The 18,693-nt window shown below is 42.4% G+C and overlaps 1 protein-coding gene across 2 annotated transcripts in view; it reads left to right on the forward strand.

Moving 5' to 3' along the window:
* Window positions 1-18,693, forward strand: part of nrp2a (neuropilin 2a) — a 110,405-nt gene that overhangs the window by 21,456 nt on the left and 70,256 nt on the right. For both annotated transcript variants that reach the window (XM_017714024.2, XM_017714022.2), the window contains exon 3: window positions 12,528-12,709. In XM_017714024.2, coding sequence (XP_017569513.1) covers window positions 12,528-12,709 — 182 coding nt within the window. The remainder of the gene's footprint in view (window positions 1-12,527; window positions 12,710-18,693) is intronic.

The following is an 18,693-nucleotide window of genomic DNA, read 5'->3' on the forward strand; positions in this document are numbered from 1 at the left end:
GTGGCAGGTTCATGGAGTCTCATACCTATGGTGTAGTCACGCCAAGACACTTCTGAGCCACTATCTCAGAGGATACAGTGGCACCGTGTTCTCTGCCACCCCACCTCCCTCATCTCATTCTAACAAATTAGGTGATGGTCTGTCTCCCAGGGTGGTAACACCAACATCATGCCATAACAGACGACCTAGCTGCAGGTGGGAACTGGGCACGACTAAACTGGGGAGAAAACTAGATGCAAAAGTGCAGATAAAATTCAGGCTTGAGGATGGCTGCAACTATTTTTAGCTATGCAATGTGTTTTTGTCAGTTTTTACAACCACAAATGCAGAAACGTCTCAGCATGGTTTAGTGCAAATATGTGAGGTTATCATTAGCTACATTAGACATCATTCATTTAGCTCCAGTGCTAAAGAAGCGAACATGTCTTGGCTGTACTTTTGGAATTGGGGGCATGTCTGATTATTGACAATGTCAGGGCTATAAGCTCAGTTAGATTCTTCCCATTCAAAGGCCTGTGAAACCTTTTAGACTGTAGCAAGTTCCTCCACTGGTGTGAAATGCTATTAAATCTCAGCAGGCAACCACAGTTTCCAACTGGAACACACTTCCACATGTGGAAAACAATGTCCCCCTAGTGCGGTTCTCGTTTGTAGGCTAATGCGTTCGACACATCTTCCACGTGCAGGCAGAGACGCTAAGCTATTGACTCGCACAAGTGCGTCAGTAATCTGTAAGCGTAGCGTGATATCACCCACTCACTTCTCTTCCTTTGGGAGGAAGAACGTGGGATCGATGCACGTTCTCTGCCCTTAATGAGGAATCAATCACCCACAAGCAGTCACACCAGTGAGGTCATGGCCAGCCAGGTCACCCTTCCCTGGGCTAGAGGCTAGAGGGTCATTGTCTCAATAAGACTCATTACACCAAACTTACAGTCAGTACTGTGATCAACATTGTTGTTAATGCAATTCAGCATCAATGCAATGGTTGCTATTTTGGCTTATAAGTACATAAATAAATAACATGTTGCATTCACAACAACTAGGAAATTGTACTTTTTCACCTCTGAGCTTCCTGTGTCCCACCTTGATGTGTTCATGCAAACTCAATGAAAGTCCAAAAATGTATACTGAGCCCTTTAAAAAGGTCTCTTTGTGCAGGACCCCTAGTGGTCAATGTGCCAGCAGAATGGAAATGGACTCATTCATATATTTTCCCATAAATAACTCTGTCAGATTATTGTGTTGAGCTGCTAGCGAGCAATGAGGACTGACAGGTTAGGTGTGAGAACCCCTTGCTGTGAACACTATTTACACATAGCTAAAAAGCTGGACACTGGAATCAAAAGGTGGTTTGGATAGTGCTTTGTTTATTTTAAATGTAGGTGTAATCTGTGGCAACTCACTAATTTAACACGCAAAACTACACAATAGCACACAGCTATCAAAAGTCTTGCAGAGATTGACGTAACCTTTCAGTTATCCAAATATCCCCATGTATTTACAGATATGATATAGTAACAGCATATCATACAAAATTTGAAACCTAAAACATCTCTCAAAATTTCAAATTTGCATGTCATAAAAATAGTTTTGCACATTAAATAAAATTTGAATTGTGCATAAAATGAACATTCAGAATTTTGCACCTCATAAAAATTTAATTGTGCATATCATTCAAAATAAGAATTTTGCATATCATACAAAATTTGAATTGTGCATGTCATATAAAATGTGAATTGTGCATGTCATATAAAATTTGAATTGTGAATATCATATCAAATTTGAATTGTGAATATCATATAAAATTTGAATTTTGCATGTCATATAAAATTTGAATTTTGCATGTCATATAAAATTTGAATTGTGCATGTCATATCAAATTTGAATTGTGCATATCATATAAAATTAGAATTTTGCATGTCATATAAAATTTGAATTGTGCATGTCATATAAAATTAGAATTTTGCATATTACACAAACTTTGTTAAAATGATTTTCTGTATCATAAAAATTGTCATACAAACTTTGAAATGCCATTACTATAGTGCGCATGCTGCAGTGTTGATGTGACATCATGCAATTGCAACTCTGAGAAGTGGGAGGTCCTGAGAGACTCAGACTTTCCAAGTGGGAATTACAATTTGGAGACCTGTTCAAATAAATTTTCCAACTTGAACGTTCCCAATTTTGTCATTGCTCTATTAACACTTAAAAACACATAATCATGTTGATGTATGATTAACAACAATAACGGCAATCTCAAAAAGACTTGCTTATGAAGATTTCGACATTGTGTGACATTGTTATCTATACAAAGGGCTAAAAACAGATTAAACTGACAGTTAAACTGCAGATTTATGTTCCACACTACATGAATTGTATGAGGTGTACCAACTTAGGAAAGAACTTTGTAAAGCAGAAATGCTTGATATCCAAATAGGTCAGGAATTCTTTAAGGACATTAGGATGTCAGTGATGTTTTTAGGGGATCGGAAATGCGTCAAAATCTGGGAATTAGTAAGATGTTGCTAAAATTAAATGCATAATTAGTTTAGGCGTGCATAAAATAATCAACACTTGGAATTGGAAATGCAACGTCTGTAAATTTTTAAAGATTTTGCTAGACTCCTGCTTTTTGAACAAGAGTAATGAGGAAATGCTTCTTGGTGGGGGGGGGGGGGGGGGGGGGTGCTAAGTTGGCAGGAACCTTTGAGAAGTACAAATCATAGACTCCGAGAAAGCTAAGGCTGCAACGTCGCATTAGCATCTGACAGAGTCCCATGCATATGTATGTACGTTAAAGAAAACCAATGGCTTTTTGAAAAATTGGTGGGCTCAGTCTTGGGGATCGATGGCGCTTGCAGAAGCCTCGGGCTTTTGTCTCGGTGGTCTTCCTCGCTCATCTGTAAGTGTCAGCTTCACGTCGGACAGAGACGCTGTTTGCTTCCCAGCCGGATTGAAGATGGCAGCTCTTCCCTTCCCTTAGGAATGCTCCCCGGCATCTACTTAATATTTCAGAGGCACTTATAGCTTATTAGCAGACCCCCCCCCCCCCCCCCCCCCCCCCCCCCCCGCCACCCCCCCGAGGGGGACGGGTATGCGGCTTTCTCTGCAGACTCTTAGCTTTATTTAATTTCAATTTTAGCATCTTGGCCGGGTGGAGGGAGGACCTGGAATGGGTCCTGAAGCCACTACGCTAAAAGCAGGGCGGAATAGAAATGAGAGGACATTATGTCGTCTAAAATGGGAAATGCTAAATTGCAGTTCTTGATTGGAGCCACTTTAGATTTGGATGATGAATCTATCCTGTAAGGTGATGAATCTGTGGAACAAGCTTTGAATTTGCATTCAGCAGACAGATTGCCATTGATTAGTTGTTGAATGAGATTTCAGATAGGCTCGACAGTGCCCGAATTATCCATTTGTGGTGACTGTAACTGAACATTACGGTGGTCAGCAGTACTTATGAGACAGGCGAGATGCACTCTGGCCTGAGGTACAGTAGGGATGCATGATATATAAGTTTTTAGTTGTTGTGATGTTTGCTTTTGTAATACAGACACTGGAGAACATTTGTTCTAAATGCATGATTTAATCATGAAGCCGCCTTTCAGAGCGATTTGATGGAAAATGCTACATTCTAGATGCTAAAGTCAGAACTGTGGTAGTGATAGGAACCAGACATCATCCATTTATGGTGGAGAGGTACTGGACGGTGCTATAAAGCAAAGCAGCATCCAGCACTTTTGTCTGTTGATCCTTGGTTCATATCACCCCTACAGTTGGGTAGTTTGACCTGACAAAAGTGTGGGGGACCAATGTCAAGGGGCTTTACAATGGCTAGCGCCCAGAGATGACACAATACCACTTTTTCTTTTTCCAGTTCCAATATTGCAACAGATAAAACAACTTTACCAGCTGATATTGCCTTGCTGCTGATGCGCATTAATAGTAGCAGTACATAAAAGCTGCAGATTAAAAAGTCTGAGAAGTTGAATATTCTCATGATCACTGATTCTTCATATTCCAATATTAAAACATAAAAGTAAAAAGGACAGGAATTACATACACTATATTGCCAAAAGTATTCACTCACCCAACCAAGTCATTGTATTGAGGTGTTCCAGTCACTTCCATGGCCACAGGTGTGTAAAGCCGAGCCCCTAGGCCTGCAGACTGCTTCTACAGACATTAGTGAAAGACTGGGTCGCTCTCAGGAGCTCAGTGAATTCCAGCGTGGCACTGTGATAGGACTTGCTCACATACCGTCATGTGGCCTTCACATTAGCTCAAGAACAGCGTAGAGAGCTTCATGGAATGAGTTTCCATGGCCGAGCAGCTGCATTCAAGCCTTACATCACCAAGCGCAATGCAAAGCGTGGAATGCAGTGGAGTAAAGCGCCGCCACTGGACTCTAGAGCAGTGGAGACGTGTTCTCTGGAGTGACCAATCACGCTTCTCCGTCTTGCAATCCAATGGACGAGTCTGGGTTTGGCGGTTGCCAGGAGACGGTACTTGTCTGACTGCACTGTGCTGAGTGTAAAGTTTGGTGGAGGGGGGATTATGGTGTGGGGTTGTTTTTCAGGAGTTGGGCTCGGACCCTTAGTTCCAGTGAAAAGAACTCTTAAAGCTTCAGCATCAAGAGATTTTGGACAATTTCATGTTCCCAATTTTGTGGGAACAGTTTGGGGACGGCCCCTTCCTGTTCCAACATGACTGAGCACCAGAGCACAAAGCAGGTCCATAAAGATGTGGATGAGCCAGTTTGGTGTGGAAGAACTTGACTGGCCTGCACAGAGTCCTGACCTCAACCCAATAGAACACCTTAAACACACTCCTAACCCTTGTGGAAAGCCTTCCCAGAAGAGTTGAGGCTGTTACAGCTGCAAAGGGTGGGCCGACGTCTTATGGATTAAGAACGGGATGTCACTCAAGTTCATGCGCGTGTGAAGGCAGACGAGCGAAGACTTTTGGCAGTGTAGTGTATGTGGAGGCTTTGTACTGTAGATAGATAATAACCATTCGGTGTTGCAACTGAAAGGCTAGCTGCTTCACTAGGTGATGCTGCACACTGACAAAGTAGTGCTGATTTGCAGGCCAATCTTTAATTATCACTAACGTAGGTTTAATATGTGGTACAGCGTATCACAATACATAGTCATGTAATCACAATCCTAGTATTTCGTCCATATTGTGCAGGCCTCGTTGGGCAACTGTGAGCTGGTGTGAAGCTGACTGTGAAGCAGGTGAAAGACTGTGTATTGACCGCGCAGCGTGAGGTCAATACTTCTCTCACATTTGCACACTTGTAGGTACACAGATAAGAATAGACCCCAACTAACACCACAGGAACTACATAATAAACAAAAAAAGCTCTCTCTATCCCCCTCCCTTCCTCTCCCTCCAGACGATCTGGCCTTCGGGGCAGCTAGTGGTGCCTCAAGGGAACGTGCCAGGCTGGAAAATATGTCTGAAAAACACAGTAGGTGTGAAAGGCAATTAGCAGTCGACAACGAAGAGGGAGGCGAGTGAGTGAAGGGGAGGTGGGAAAGAGAGAGAGAGAGAGAGACGTGTCTGAACATGAGACACCGGGCATTTGCCCTCCATGTGGCAGGGAAGCCACAGACACTAAAACCAATGAAACGGCCTGTGCTTGCGGTGGTGTGCAAAAGTTTTGGCGCCCTCGGTTGTTACATGCTTACAGTGAAAATAAGCGCAGGTTTTCCACAGAGAGCAGCTTCTAAGGCATTTAACACAGTGGGCACAGTGGGACATGGCCTGGGCAAAAGTAACGGCACATTCTAAATGCGACGTTTTATTCATATTCAACGTTAAAAACTGTGCTCTATATGTGCCGTATTTGAGTTCGTTCCCCGCAGCCCACGTTTTAACTCCTCACCAATAAAACCAAGAAACCAACCGACACGTAACGAGACCGAGGGCGTTCATGCTTAATGTATGCAAGACATTATGCAGTTGCATTTTAGATCATTCCAGCGAGTGGTGCCCTCTGGAAATGTAATCATGTAATTACATGCTTAATTATGTAGTAATGCATAGCGTTTAAACGGGATATGCAGTCTTTATTGACAGGTTCCGTGGTAACTCATTAAGGCTGACACCAAAAATGCCAATTCTGACATTTAATCTGCTCTTCTCACCTCAGTCACGGGACGTCCCAATGCTGTTGTTGCATGGGACCGTAAGGGATCACATTTTATCAGTATTTTGATTAAACGAAACAGGTTTTTGATAAAAATCCCCAATGAGAATAATATAGCTGTAGTACTTTCGTACTTCTATAACTTGGCTCATTAGCCCCAATTTCATTTTGTGTCACTAATAACTGCAGCTACACAATAATAAAGCTTGCAACAACTGCTGGTGATATATTCACTGTGGCAGATGGATTACAGCTATGTTGAATCATGTGTCTCCAAACATTGCGTTAAAAATAAAGCATGTTTTTAGCTGCTTCTGTAAAGCTACATGCATTGTTAACATGTAACTACACAGTTATTAGTCACTTGATATGATTTGAGCCAAGTATTTACATTTTGACTTGGTTTAGGCTGCTGTGTTCACCTCAGGTTAAGCAATGAAAACACAGCAGCTTTCCATTAAATTCAAATCATAATAAATCATTTCCTCTTCTACTCACTAACACAACCAGAGGAAGGATTGAATGTGTCGAATCTGCACTTTCACTGGCAATACCTGAGAATCCCAGCTGTGAGTGAAAAACCAATGAGCAGTTAATGATCATCACCAAGAAGGTCTGTGAGCCAAGGGGGGGGGGGTGGGGGGGGGCAGTTTCCATGACCAGCATAGTGTGAAATTGAAGACACTTCATTCTTCAATAAAGCGAATACAAAGACGTGACTGTGGCCTTTTTGATGATCGGTAAGCTTCCTGTCTTTTTTCCACCGTGAAGGGCTTCTCTCTGTATCCGCCAAAGCCCACAGGAGTCGGGCCGAGCCGGTCAATATCCACGTTTGACACACTCACTCATCATGGCTAATCCACGACAGCCGAAAGCCTCGGCAAAATCAATTACAACCTAATTACACTTGCACACAGTTTACAGGCTTTTATCTCGGCTGTCTGTGTGCGTGAGAGCGAGTGTCTGCATGTGAGCAAGTATTGAGGACGGACGATGTGTTGGATTTGTCGGCCCTTATAAGGATATTGGCCTTTGCAGTGCTGATATAGCAAAACAATATGCAAATAAGCAGGGCTGGGGTGGGACTCGTTTTGAGACCAGGAGTTGGATATCATTCACTGGAAGATGCCATAAGATGTTTGACGAAGTAAACGCTGTTGTAATGATATAAAGGGCCTGAAAAGAACATGAGACATTTGTTCTATTTCTAACACTGTTATAATGCATCATTACCCAGTAATAGAACTTGCTGGGAGTGACAAGGCTGGACAAGATCAGAGGGACAGTGAAGGTGGAGCAGTTTGGAGATAAAGCCAGAGAGGCCAGGTTGAGATGGTTTGGACATGTGTTGAGGAGGAATAGTGGATATATTGGGCAAAGAATGTTGGAGATGGAGCTGCCGGGTAGAAGGAGAAGAGGTAGACCTCAGAGAAGGTTTATGGATGTAGTGAAGGTGGACATGGAGATGGTTGGTGTGAAAGTAGAGGAGGCAGTGGATAGGGCAAGATGGAGGCAGATGATCTGCTGTGGCGACCACTAAAGGGAGCAGCCGAAAGAAGAAGAAGAAGAACTGCAGTTATTAGATTATATTACTTTGATGAGCAGTTTCTAAGGAGACCTGGTAGAAGTTGTATTTATACTCATTAGCTTAAGTAGAAATATATACAACTATTATAGTGTTTTTACTGGCATCCACCTTATAAAGGCCATTTTTTGGGGATTGATGCTTCGTAACAGTGGTATAAACAGAATAAATGTTGGTCACTTTGGTTCGTAAAAAATAAATGACTTTATGAAACATCACATGGCGTACGGTTGTGAAAACAAAATCTGATAACAAATACTTTAGTACTGTTTTATAAATATGTTATTCAGTGCTTACACATGTGTAATAAAGGCCCTTCAAGTAAAGCGATTTCCAAGATTTTTGTATCAAAAATGTGACATAATCCTGAGCCTGTATGCCACAAAATAATGCTGTGAGCTCCTGTCAGCATTTCCCACTGCCCACCTGCTCAGATAAAGCCAGTGCTTTAGAGCAGTTCAGAGCATCCTCTACAAGCGCCGTTTCATTCTTGCCTCCTCGGCTCCACGTTGTTGTTGTTTTTCACTGTTTACCATCTTCATACAGTCTGCACATTGCAAAAAAAAAACATCCTGAAAAATGAACAGAAAGGTTCCCTGCATTGAATAAGTATATCTGCAATTTTGGTGAGAAAACTTGACTTGAGTAGTTCTTCAGTTAAGAAGATCTGTTAATCATCTTATGGCGCTAAATTCAGTAAATATTTCATTGATTCAAAGCATTGTAGACTTAATTCACACTAGTTTGATCTAGTGTTGTAATCTAACCTTAGCATCAATCATCAAAATGTTTTAAACATTTTCTTAAAACCTGATTTTTAAAACGAGAGCATGAACAACCTTCAAAATCAATGAAGTTTTTTTTTTTTAATATTTAATAGTATGAGATTACTCAGCTAGCTTTGGAAAGTTTAGAAACTCTCCACTATGGAAAAAGACGTTTGAAGACACTTTTATTTATTTAAAAAAAGCAATGATTTGGACATTTTGAAATGTAATACAGCCAGACGTCTGTCCAGTGAAGTTTAAATAAACTTTATATGAAATAAATAAAGTTGGCTTGGAACTTCTTCCATATTGCAGAGCTTTAAAGCTCCGGTTACACCAAATTTGAACACAAGCTATTGCTGCCCACTTTATGAATCTCATTAGCTTGAGAAAAGGGCCTCTGATTAACCACTAAATTCATTCTTGTGTATATATTCATGAGTTTATATATGTATATATAGTCCAAAGTGTTACCAGGAATTCTCCTGACTCTCCTGATTACCCTCTCCAGTATTGCCAGTGAACGATTGCCAGATTATTTTAAGCATTTTGATTAACGTTTGATGTTCCAGATGACTGTGTGTGAGTGTTTTTGTCGAAAAGCCAACAAATGTCTTATTTTGATTTTAAAAAATGCAGTTTTGTGTATAAATTCTTATAAGTACAATGCCAAATGGCTCTTGCATTGTACTGTTCTAGGAAAATTCATATAGATTGAGAGATGGAGCAGAGGGGAGCAGAGGGGTCCCCAGCGACTGGGCCTCCTAAAACCTTTATTGGACCCCTCATATAGATACTGGCACAATTGTACATGCATGACTCACAGAAAGATCCAGTTTCTTAACAACATTCCCCACCAGTTAGCTTCCATCAGTGCTAGACAGGCAACCCTGACGTCTATTTATCTCCATCTTAGTCATAAGTCTTAGTCTTCAGAAGGTCTCTCTGGGAACCAAAAGCGGTTCTCGGGTGGTATAACTACAAATAATCTCCTTTATTTTAAGAATAGCAATCTGTAGGTATCTAATCACAAGATGGTGCAAAAATATTTTACACACCTCCAAGTTAGAAGTCTTAGAAGTTGGTTGCACCTTCTGATCCAAGTAATCTCACATTCAGTGGTGTTGAAGTCTGGACTCTGGGGTGGTCAGTCCATTGTTCTGAGAACAGCAGCAGCTTCTTTGTTTGATTAGCTAATTTCCCTCTTTTTGTCTATTTCCTTTTCTTAGTGAGGGCTTCTGGATGGCTGCTTACCCTTTCAGTCCAGTAGTGTTGCCTTCTCACAGTAGAAGGATGGACAGAAACACCTGCAGATTTTCTCAGATCTGAAGCAAGAACAGAGCTTGATTTTCTCCCATCTCTCAAAGATGTTGTAGCTTTTGGTGCTCTGCCAAGTCTCACAGCAGGTTAAAAACTTTTAATAATTTAATCAAACTCTAGTTTTTGATTGAATCAAAACTCCTGTTTTGTTCACTTATTTTCTTTCAAGGTTTCCTTTTCTTATGCAGATGTCTTATCACAGACATATTGCCTAAAAAAGAATAAGTTGTACTTGATGGCAATTTTGACTGGCCATTAAATAAATGAAGGGTGGTCTCTGCCTTTCGCACTGAATTTGAAGCAGCACTGCTGGGGCCCCAGGGCTAGAAGCAAGATCCGTAACTGTAGAATATGTGTGCATATGTGTTTCAGTATCCTATCCACTTTGAGGCAGAACATCTTGAAAGTTGATTAGTCCCCGGTCTAAATTTGCACTGGCCTACCTGAGGTCTCTAAGCGTGCGGGATCCAGAGTGGGCAAACCACCGCCACACCTGTGCCTCTATGTCAGATTAAGAGGCCTAATGCAGTGTCAGGTTTACCCACACACACACACAGACACACATTCCCGGGCTGACGTGGAGCCGGCAGTTATGCACCCGGCCGACAGATGACTGTGTACCAACGGGGGGGGAGAAGGTTAGAAAGGTGCCTCATTATGACTTTATCCTGTTTTGGCCTCATCGAGGCTCTGTCCACAGAAGGATCTCAATCGTCACAGATCCTCAGTCTTCTGCAAGTTCCTTCTTACTGCAGTATATGATAAAGCAGACCCACTAAATCACTGAGATTTTCATTGGTTTGAAAAAGCATGCGTCCCTCTAAAACACGGGTGCACAGTCTTTTCATCTAATGGGTGCAAACTGTAATGGTTTTGGTGGGGCGAGGGCCAAAAAGTAACAGCTTTTGCAAATTTACCCACATCATCAGTATTCATGCATGAATTTGGAAAGTGCATGCTTTTGCAATATTGACCAATCTTGTGTTGTGAACTACTTTTAATAATGTGGTTCCATTACACATGAAGATTCATCTTTAAATCATCTTAAAACCTTCTGTTGTCAAATCTTGTTTAAAACCAAAATGAAAATTTAAAGAAACGTTGTCTAAGTAACCGAGGGGTGGTGGAGGCATCCTTATGGCGGGCCAAATCAAAGATCCTTCCAGTCCAGCTTTAGCTCAAGGGCCTTCCTTTTAGTAACCCTGCTTTAAAAATTCATAGTTACCATTCTACAGTTACCACTAAACACTCAACGACACTAAAACATCATAGAACGTTCAACTGGTGCTATCCAGGTATTACTGTAAAAAAGCTTGAAAATCCTCTCATTGAAGTTAACGATTGAAAATTATTGCTGGGTTTGGGACATGAAGCTCCTGAAAGATGTTACTTTAAATAACGAATGGACACTACTAAATGAACGATTTTAGCGAGAAAACGATTGATGATTGCCTAACTTATTTCAGTACTTTCGGGTGCAGTCTGGTTTCAAACATTTGGCTAATTGGTGGGGAGTGGACAAAGAACACCTTCAGTTGAAAGCTCCAGTCAAGGACATGAGAGGGAAAAAGCAAACCAAACTAGCCCAGACAAAAGTGCATATAACCCCATGAACATTTGTAAGCTGGTCTGTGAAGTTAGCAATAAACAGCCCATTATGTTACACATAATGACCGGTTTTGTTTACTCTTGATTTCTGGCAAACCTTGGAGAGAAAAGTCCTCAGACTCGTTAGACATGTAAATCGACTTCATTCTTGGGCCCTGAGGCTTTGAAAGACGTTATCTTGAACGATCAATGGATATATACTATTGATTAACAGGAGAAAGGTTTTATTGATCCCTCATCATTCAAGACCAGGAGACAGTCTAGTTTGGAAACATGGCTAATTGGATGTAGAAGCAGGGCGGCTGGGTTGGGTTTAGCAATTTGGAGGTTGTCTGGTTCAAGAACTGCTGTTGTGTCCGAAAGCATTCTTTGAATGAGTTGACTTCACTCAAGATTCACGACAATCTTTCATTTGTGCCTCTTTAGCATTTTCAGCCTGTCAGTTATATACCAGAATGGATATTTTGGGACAGCGTGGCAGCAGACAGAATGAGATTGGTGAAACAGCTGGGTTTTGTCTTCAGCTTCTGAAGTGACAAGCAAGAATGTGTGTTTGTTGTGGGAAGGCAACAGGTTACGGAGGGTCAAAGGTGACCCTGGGTCAGTTTCAAATAAAACTTCTCCTAAATTCTCCTGAATTCAAATCAATTTGTGGCACACTTCATACAGTCTCAGGCTGTGTTCTTTTGTTTTCCCGCTGACTCTTTAAGCTTGTCACATAAGTGTCGGCTCTAGACGTTCTTTGTAAACAAAATTCTTGTTTGTTCTGGTTTTGTTCAAGCATCATCTGCGTTTTCCATCTATTATTTGAAAAGGCTCTGCCTTGCTTTGTCTAGTTTTTTTCTGAAAAGCTTTGTTTTGTTAATGCTCGATTGGACTGTCAACTGCTTCACGGCTGGTTTTGTTGCTCCCCTCACTTTTATAAGGCCACATTCTGAATGGAGAACAAGCTAGCTGAAGTCATACTGCTGTAGTCTGGTGATGTGAACTGTCATTACCACTGGACCATGAGTTCAGTGACAGGCCTGAATGTGAGATGAATCAGCAGTAACAGTAACCGGTGTCTTCATTGTCTTTCCAGGTATGACTTTATAGAGATAAGAGATGGCAACTCAGACTCAGCCGACCTGCTGGGGAAGCACTGCAGCAACATCGCTCCCCCTGCCATCATCTCTTCTGGCCCTGTCCTCCACATCAAGTTTGTGTCTGATTACGCTCACCAGGGTGCTGGCTTCTCGCTGCGCTATGAGATCCACAAGACCGGTGAGTGAACTCCACTCTCCTGTTTAGGGCTCCACAGAGTTGATCTGCAGTTGGGAGGATTCGCAGCTTGTTGACATTGGTGGATGTGCCGAACGTATGTTAATGATTTGCATCTGTTTGCTTCCTTACATCAAACTAGGTCAACCAATGATTAACCTTTTTACATGCACAGTACCTGTAGAACCAAGGCACTGGGTTACGTTAGGAGTGTCCATAGGATAATATAGCCTTCTGCTGTGTTGTCTTTATTGGGTATGTTTATTCCATCTTGGGCCCTGTTTCCCTCTTCCCGGAGAATCCTGTTTAGTTGTTTTCTTTTGGCTTCCCACTAGTGTGTCAAGTGCTGCTGTGTCTGATTGGGCATTGATTGTAGAAGGACTTTTGAGGGTCAAGAGTCTGTGATTTTCTAGGGACCCCACGTTACGCAAAGAATCTCATTAGTGCAGTGACCCTATGCAACCTTTTCCCTGCTGTTGCAGAAGGTCATGAGATCTCGATTCCACGGCACAGTCATCAGACATGCTCCTTAAACGTCCCCTCGAAATTACCCCCACACTCGGAGACCAATTAAGACTTCAAGGGAGAGGGTGAAAAAAGTAAACTAACTTTAAGGGAAAAGGGAGGGTGGGGGGCATTGAAGGGAGGGGGCGGCGGCTAAACGCTTAACTCTTTTCATCCCTTCTGCAAGCATGCCAGGAATGCCCACTTAATTGGACTCTGATCTCCTTTCCTTGGGGATATGGCAACTGGAGGAGCAGACAAGATTGCCTTGCTGGCCTTGGTTGCTTGGGGTTTTCTGTTGGGATTTTTCTGTAGTGGCCACACTCACTGTAAAGTATACGTTGCCTCATAGCTTTCTGCCCGGAGCCTGCTGATGCAAAAGATCAGAGAGGTGGCGGTGGACCATGAGTTTAGTGACTGGGCTGAATTTGTTTGTCAGAGCAGGGGACTGTACATACAATCATGGGAGGATAGTTAGCTGGATTAGCCCCTTTAATGACCGATCTGAAGTTCTATTCCACACTTCCGTAACTTCTTTAAGGAATGGTTTGGCAAAGAAATCTAATGTATGCAATTTTCCACTTACTCCAGCCAAGATATGCTTGGTGTCCACATTTTACTTTTTTAATGTAGTGCTCACACTTTAAGACTAACGTTGCTGACAAACAGTAGATGTCAATAGTCACCCAAAACTTTTCCATGAAACATCTCAGAAACTTCTCTAAATCCACTCAAACCACATTCAGCTCTTCAATAAAGTTGCACAGACTTGTTGATGTGTTTAAGGCACAGCATGACTTAAAAACTATAGTGTAGCTGAGAACTGGGGAAGGCATTATGGACACTAGTAATTGTGCTGAATTCCGACTTCCCTGCAGAATCCGACTTCATGTAGATGAATGTCATGCATGATGACACTAGATGACATTAATGATTCCTGTTGGTTTTATTTAGAAACAGCTATTTATTAGCAGTGTTAGCCTCACTGCATGAGAGGGGAAGGAAAATTGTGTAAATTAGATTTGATTAAGATACAGTAACTTAGCAGAGCTGTACCCTTCAGCATGAATTGTGATGCGGTAAATCTCTGAAGTAAACACACCAGTCATTGCCATTAGTTCATAATATCTGAAATTACAGTACATTACAGTGATGAATCATCAGGAAAAGTGATGTCATTGCTGCACAGACTGTCCCCAGTGGCATTTCATTTGCTCTGTTTCCAAACATTACTCTGGTGATATCAGTCACATAATGCGGTACGTTCCCGCTTCCACAAAGAGTGACTGACAAAGATGAATGCCTCTCTTTGCTTCTGGGTTAGCGATAAAGTGAACCACGTGTGGGTGTGCAGCGTGTTTGTGTTGGTGCGTATGGTTGGCATATGTCGCAAACGCCTCGTTCGCTCTCAGGCAGCGAGCGGCTGTTCCCGCTTTTCCGCGCTCTGGAGAAAGACGGCTGTTTGATTTCACATGTCAGGTTTCGGGGCCAAATAGTTCCGCAAAAGCCGCAGTTTACAGGCTGCGAGGAAAACTTTGGAGGCTGCCAGGCAGAAGGAAATAGAAACGAGGGAAAAAAACACCCCCCCCCTCAGAGAGAGAGAGAGAGAGTTGTTTGTTTAGAGTACAGTATAGTCAGAACTTGCATCTGTTTACAAGGGGAGGCGTCTTTGATGGAGATTGGGATCTTTTGTAAACACTCCGCCGAGAGGTGTGCCTCTTCTGTACTTCTCTGGGAGAGAGATCACCAAATCCTCACAAAGATCTCACTGACCGGCAAAATATCAACACTGCGCGGTACCCCAGCTGGACCAGCACACCCGCCGACCCCAGGGAGAACGAATAATCCAGTTTGCTCTTTTTTCATTCCTGTTGGAGGAATTGCGAGAGTGGGATGTTATATAAGGAAACGGCGATCGCCATTACGGATGTTTAATTTTCCACAGATTTTGGACGCCTGATCTTTAGTGTAAATCATAGGCATTAGACTCAGTGGTCAGCACTAGCTTGAAGACACTCTGAACACAGCTGGACGACAGTTTGATGTTAAATATTCTAGCCTGCACAGTCCCTATAGACTTCAACTTAAACAATCATAGTCCATGAGTGGGACCGTTGGTTAAGACATTCAATTCTCAGTTGATACCAAGTTTCCCGGCAATGCATCAACAGGAGCACAACTGGCCTTCCTCTCTTGCCATAGGAAGGAAAGCTTCAGAGCAGATTTACTAACATTTTTTGGACCCTGTTTTGGTGTTAAAAAGTCACTGTTGTGATTTACCATATAGGCGCAATGGCCTTAGAGCTTCTGGTTGTCATGCAAATAGCATGTGAACCATATTGGGATCATGTTTTGATTCTGAACTTGCACCTGTGTTCATTTGCATGGAAGTTCTTAGTAGATAACCCTACCAGTACGTACTGGTCGACTATGGCTGTGTTCACACCGCAGGTAAAAGTGGCCCAAATCCTATTCTTTTCCTCACAGGAGAGAATTCCCCCTCATTTCCCCATAGGAGACCAAGGCTGCAGCATCAAGGAACAGTTAAAAGTCTGAAAGCAGTGTTTAAAGAATCCGAGGACGTGAACCAGAGAAATGACATGAGCTTGAACACATTCTGAACTGTGAGCCCAGCTGTCAGCCGTTGGATCTTCATGGTTGCTACTGTGATGCTGGCGAAGATGAAACGGAAACTGTGCGTTCATAGTCATGATTGCTTCCCTCTGGATGAGCCACGTGAAGTACTGTGAAGCATTGTTCTTTTGCTCATGCTGGTCAGCTTGGGAGCTGATCTGTTCAGACTGATGACACATATGGATCACATTTAAAAGATAATGTGAATAGCCAAACAAAGATATCAGATTTGTAGGAAAATAAGGTTTGGGCCACTTTTACCTGCTGTGTTAATGTAGCCTATGTTCTCTATTTTCTTTATGGCAATACATACCAATGATAGGCGAAGGTGGGCACCTGTTACCCGCACAGAATTGGGTATGACCGCTGCATTTCATAGTCAAATTTTTCCCATTAATCCTTAGATTGGGTGTTGAAGGAATCAAGGAACTGAGAACTCTGTACAGACAAGAAAGGAGTTGATTCTTAGTTAGATCCCTTTCAGCCATGCTCTAAACGTCTGATCACCATCAGCTGCTTCATTCTTTCTTGTTGCTGGGGGTTTTGGCATCACATCTTTGGATGCAAGCCTTCTAAACCCAAGCCTATTGCACAATCCCAATGATTTTGGGTTATAATTGTTTAAAAGGGCTAGATACACAATGGCAGCAAACTAAGACCTTAAAGCCACACTGCAAGCATTTTATACCTCTCTGGTGGAAACAAAATGTGCGGAGGAACAATTTGGAACGTGGGTTGTGCTTTGGACCTCTGAGGGGGGATGAATCCAGTGGTCCGAGACTATTCCAAGAGAACTCTGTCTGAACTTTGGTAAGGGTTTTTCCTTGATGCGAATCTTCTATTGTTGTCATCATATTTGCCAGGGCTGAACGATTTGGGGAAAAAAAATATCAAATCGCAATTTTTCTGATCAATAGTGCAACTGCGAACTAAATTGCAATTATTTTCTGGAAATTGAAGTCGAGACCTGTTGTTCTGGCCAAGAAGACAAGAACATCCACCTTTTCTGGCTTAAGAGTTGAGTACTGAACACTGGCTGTGATGTCATAGCATAGAGTTATTGGTATAAACCCTGATATTAGGTTAATGTTGCCCAATTAAGATAACATTGTTAATAGAAAATGGCTTAAATTGGAATGGCTGTTCTTGGAAATTGAATTTTGCACTCTTTTAAATTGCAATTTCAACATAAAATGGTGAATCTTTCAGCACTGATGTCTGAATCATTATAATATTGGTTTTGCCTTGAGATCCAGACCTTCTTTTTGAGCCTGTGCATGTAACATGGAAAAACCCCTGGGAAAGCTGATCTGATACCTCTGACGTTTAAATGACTATTTCAGGCTTTCCAGGGTGACTCGCAACAGTGATGCACACCACATTTTAGCATGTTTTTTTTTTTTTGCTCCTGCATCTGCAGCTTTAATTTTACTGAAGGTTGCCAGAAGATACCAAAAAAGAAGTGATGAGATGTTCCGGGAACCGTCAGAGTAGGTGTTCTTATATAAAGCTGTGTTTAACACCTACAGAAGATAGGAAGATCTTGCACAGCTGTGCACAAAGAGCATTGTCAAAAGCTAGACATGCACAGTAATAGAGTACACATGAAACAGGGAATATAACCGAAGGACATGAAATGTTGAAGGCTGGGGAAAACTAGTAAAAAGTTAAAGGAAGGTCAATTTTCTCATATTGACGTTTGAAAGATTAGGATGCCCCCTAAGTGACTGAACAATGGAAGCCAATAATTAAATCATTAAAGGATTTAACCTGTAACCCATTATCCTGCCTAATCTTGTTTGTTTGTGACCCCCATTAGCCATCCCTCTCCTTCAAAACCTTCTGTCTTCCACTGGGGAGCAGACCGAACCCCCCCTCCCATGCCTCCCAGTGTCCCCCCAGTTCCTCTCCGTTGAGAATCAGCAAAGAATCGTGCCCTCCCTTATTGCCCCCCTTTTTCTGCCCCAGTTCAGTCACGCCAGATTTTAACCCCCTACCACTCACACTCCGGTCACGTGGCTGTGATGCTGTTGCCACGGTTAGCGCAGGAAGACTTCCCGCTATGGTGCCTTCGGCTCTGCTGCCTTCTTGGCGCGCTCACAGGAAGAAACAGGAAGGGCCAATTAGGGCCAGAGGTCTCCGTCACCCTGGGCGGCATCGGCCCCGCCCACCACCTGTGGGGGAGCAGTCTGGAGGCCATCCTGGTCGCCCAGTGGAATTTACTGCCACTTTAACAGCAACCTTGAGTCTCTCTCTTACTCTCTCCCTCCCTCTATCTCTCTCACTCTCTTGCTGTCTCTCCTCACACCCGGCAAACAACTGTTATTAAGGCCTAGAGCTTTAACTACCTGCCCGCCTCTCTTCACACTGGAGGAAGTCTGACTTTGGAAATTCCCTTTCCTTCCCTCCAAAAACAGACTGTCACAGAGAGTTTGGGGGATCAAATCCACACAAGGGTCCCCTTAACCTAAATGTAATCAACCAAGACTTGTGTGGCATCCAGAGTTTGCGCTTTAGTTTTTCACGTGAGCTACGAGGCAAATGTAGCCAAAAAGTGATGAAAGTTTAGCGTAATAGCTACATTTTCACACGCTTGCCTCAGACTGTGTGGCTGTTACTGAATGCTTTCTTGAGAAATCAACACCAACATTTACATCTTTTCCATTTACTCAACATGTAGTCAGTCAGCCAAGACATGTTTAATGTCCAAATTTGACTTCTTTAGTTTAGCGCTGGGGTTGTCAATGTATTGTAGGACACAACATCACTTACTATAAGCATGGACAGAAGTTCGCTGTAGGTAAACAGGAATTCTGATTCACCTTTATGTGCATGCACATCACTCAAGT

The sequence above is a fragment of the Pygocentrus nattereri genome, chromosome 12 (assembly GCF_015220715.1).
Source record: "Pygocentrus nattereri isolate fPygNat1 chromosome 12, fPygNat1.pri, whole genome shotgun sequence".
Lineage (NCBI taxonomy): Eukaryota > Metazoa > Chordata > Actinopteri > Characiformes > Serrasalmidae > Pygocentrus > Pygocentrus nattereri.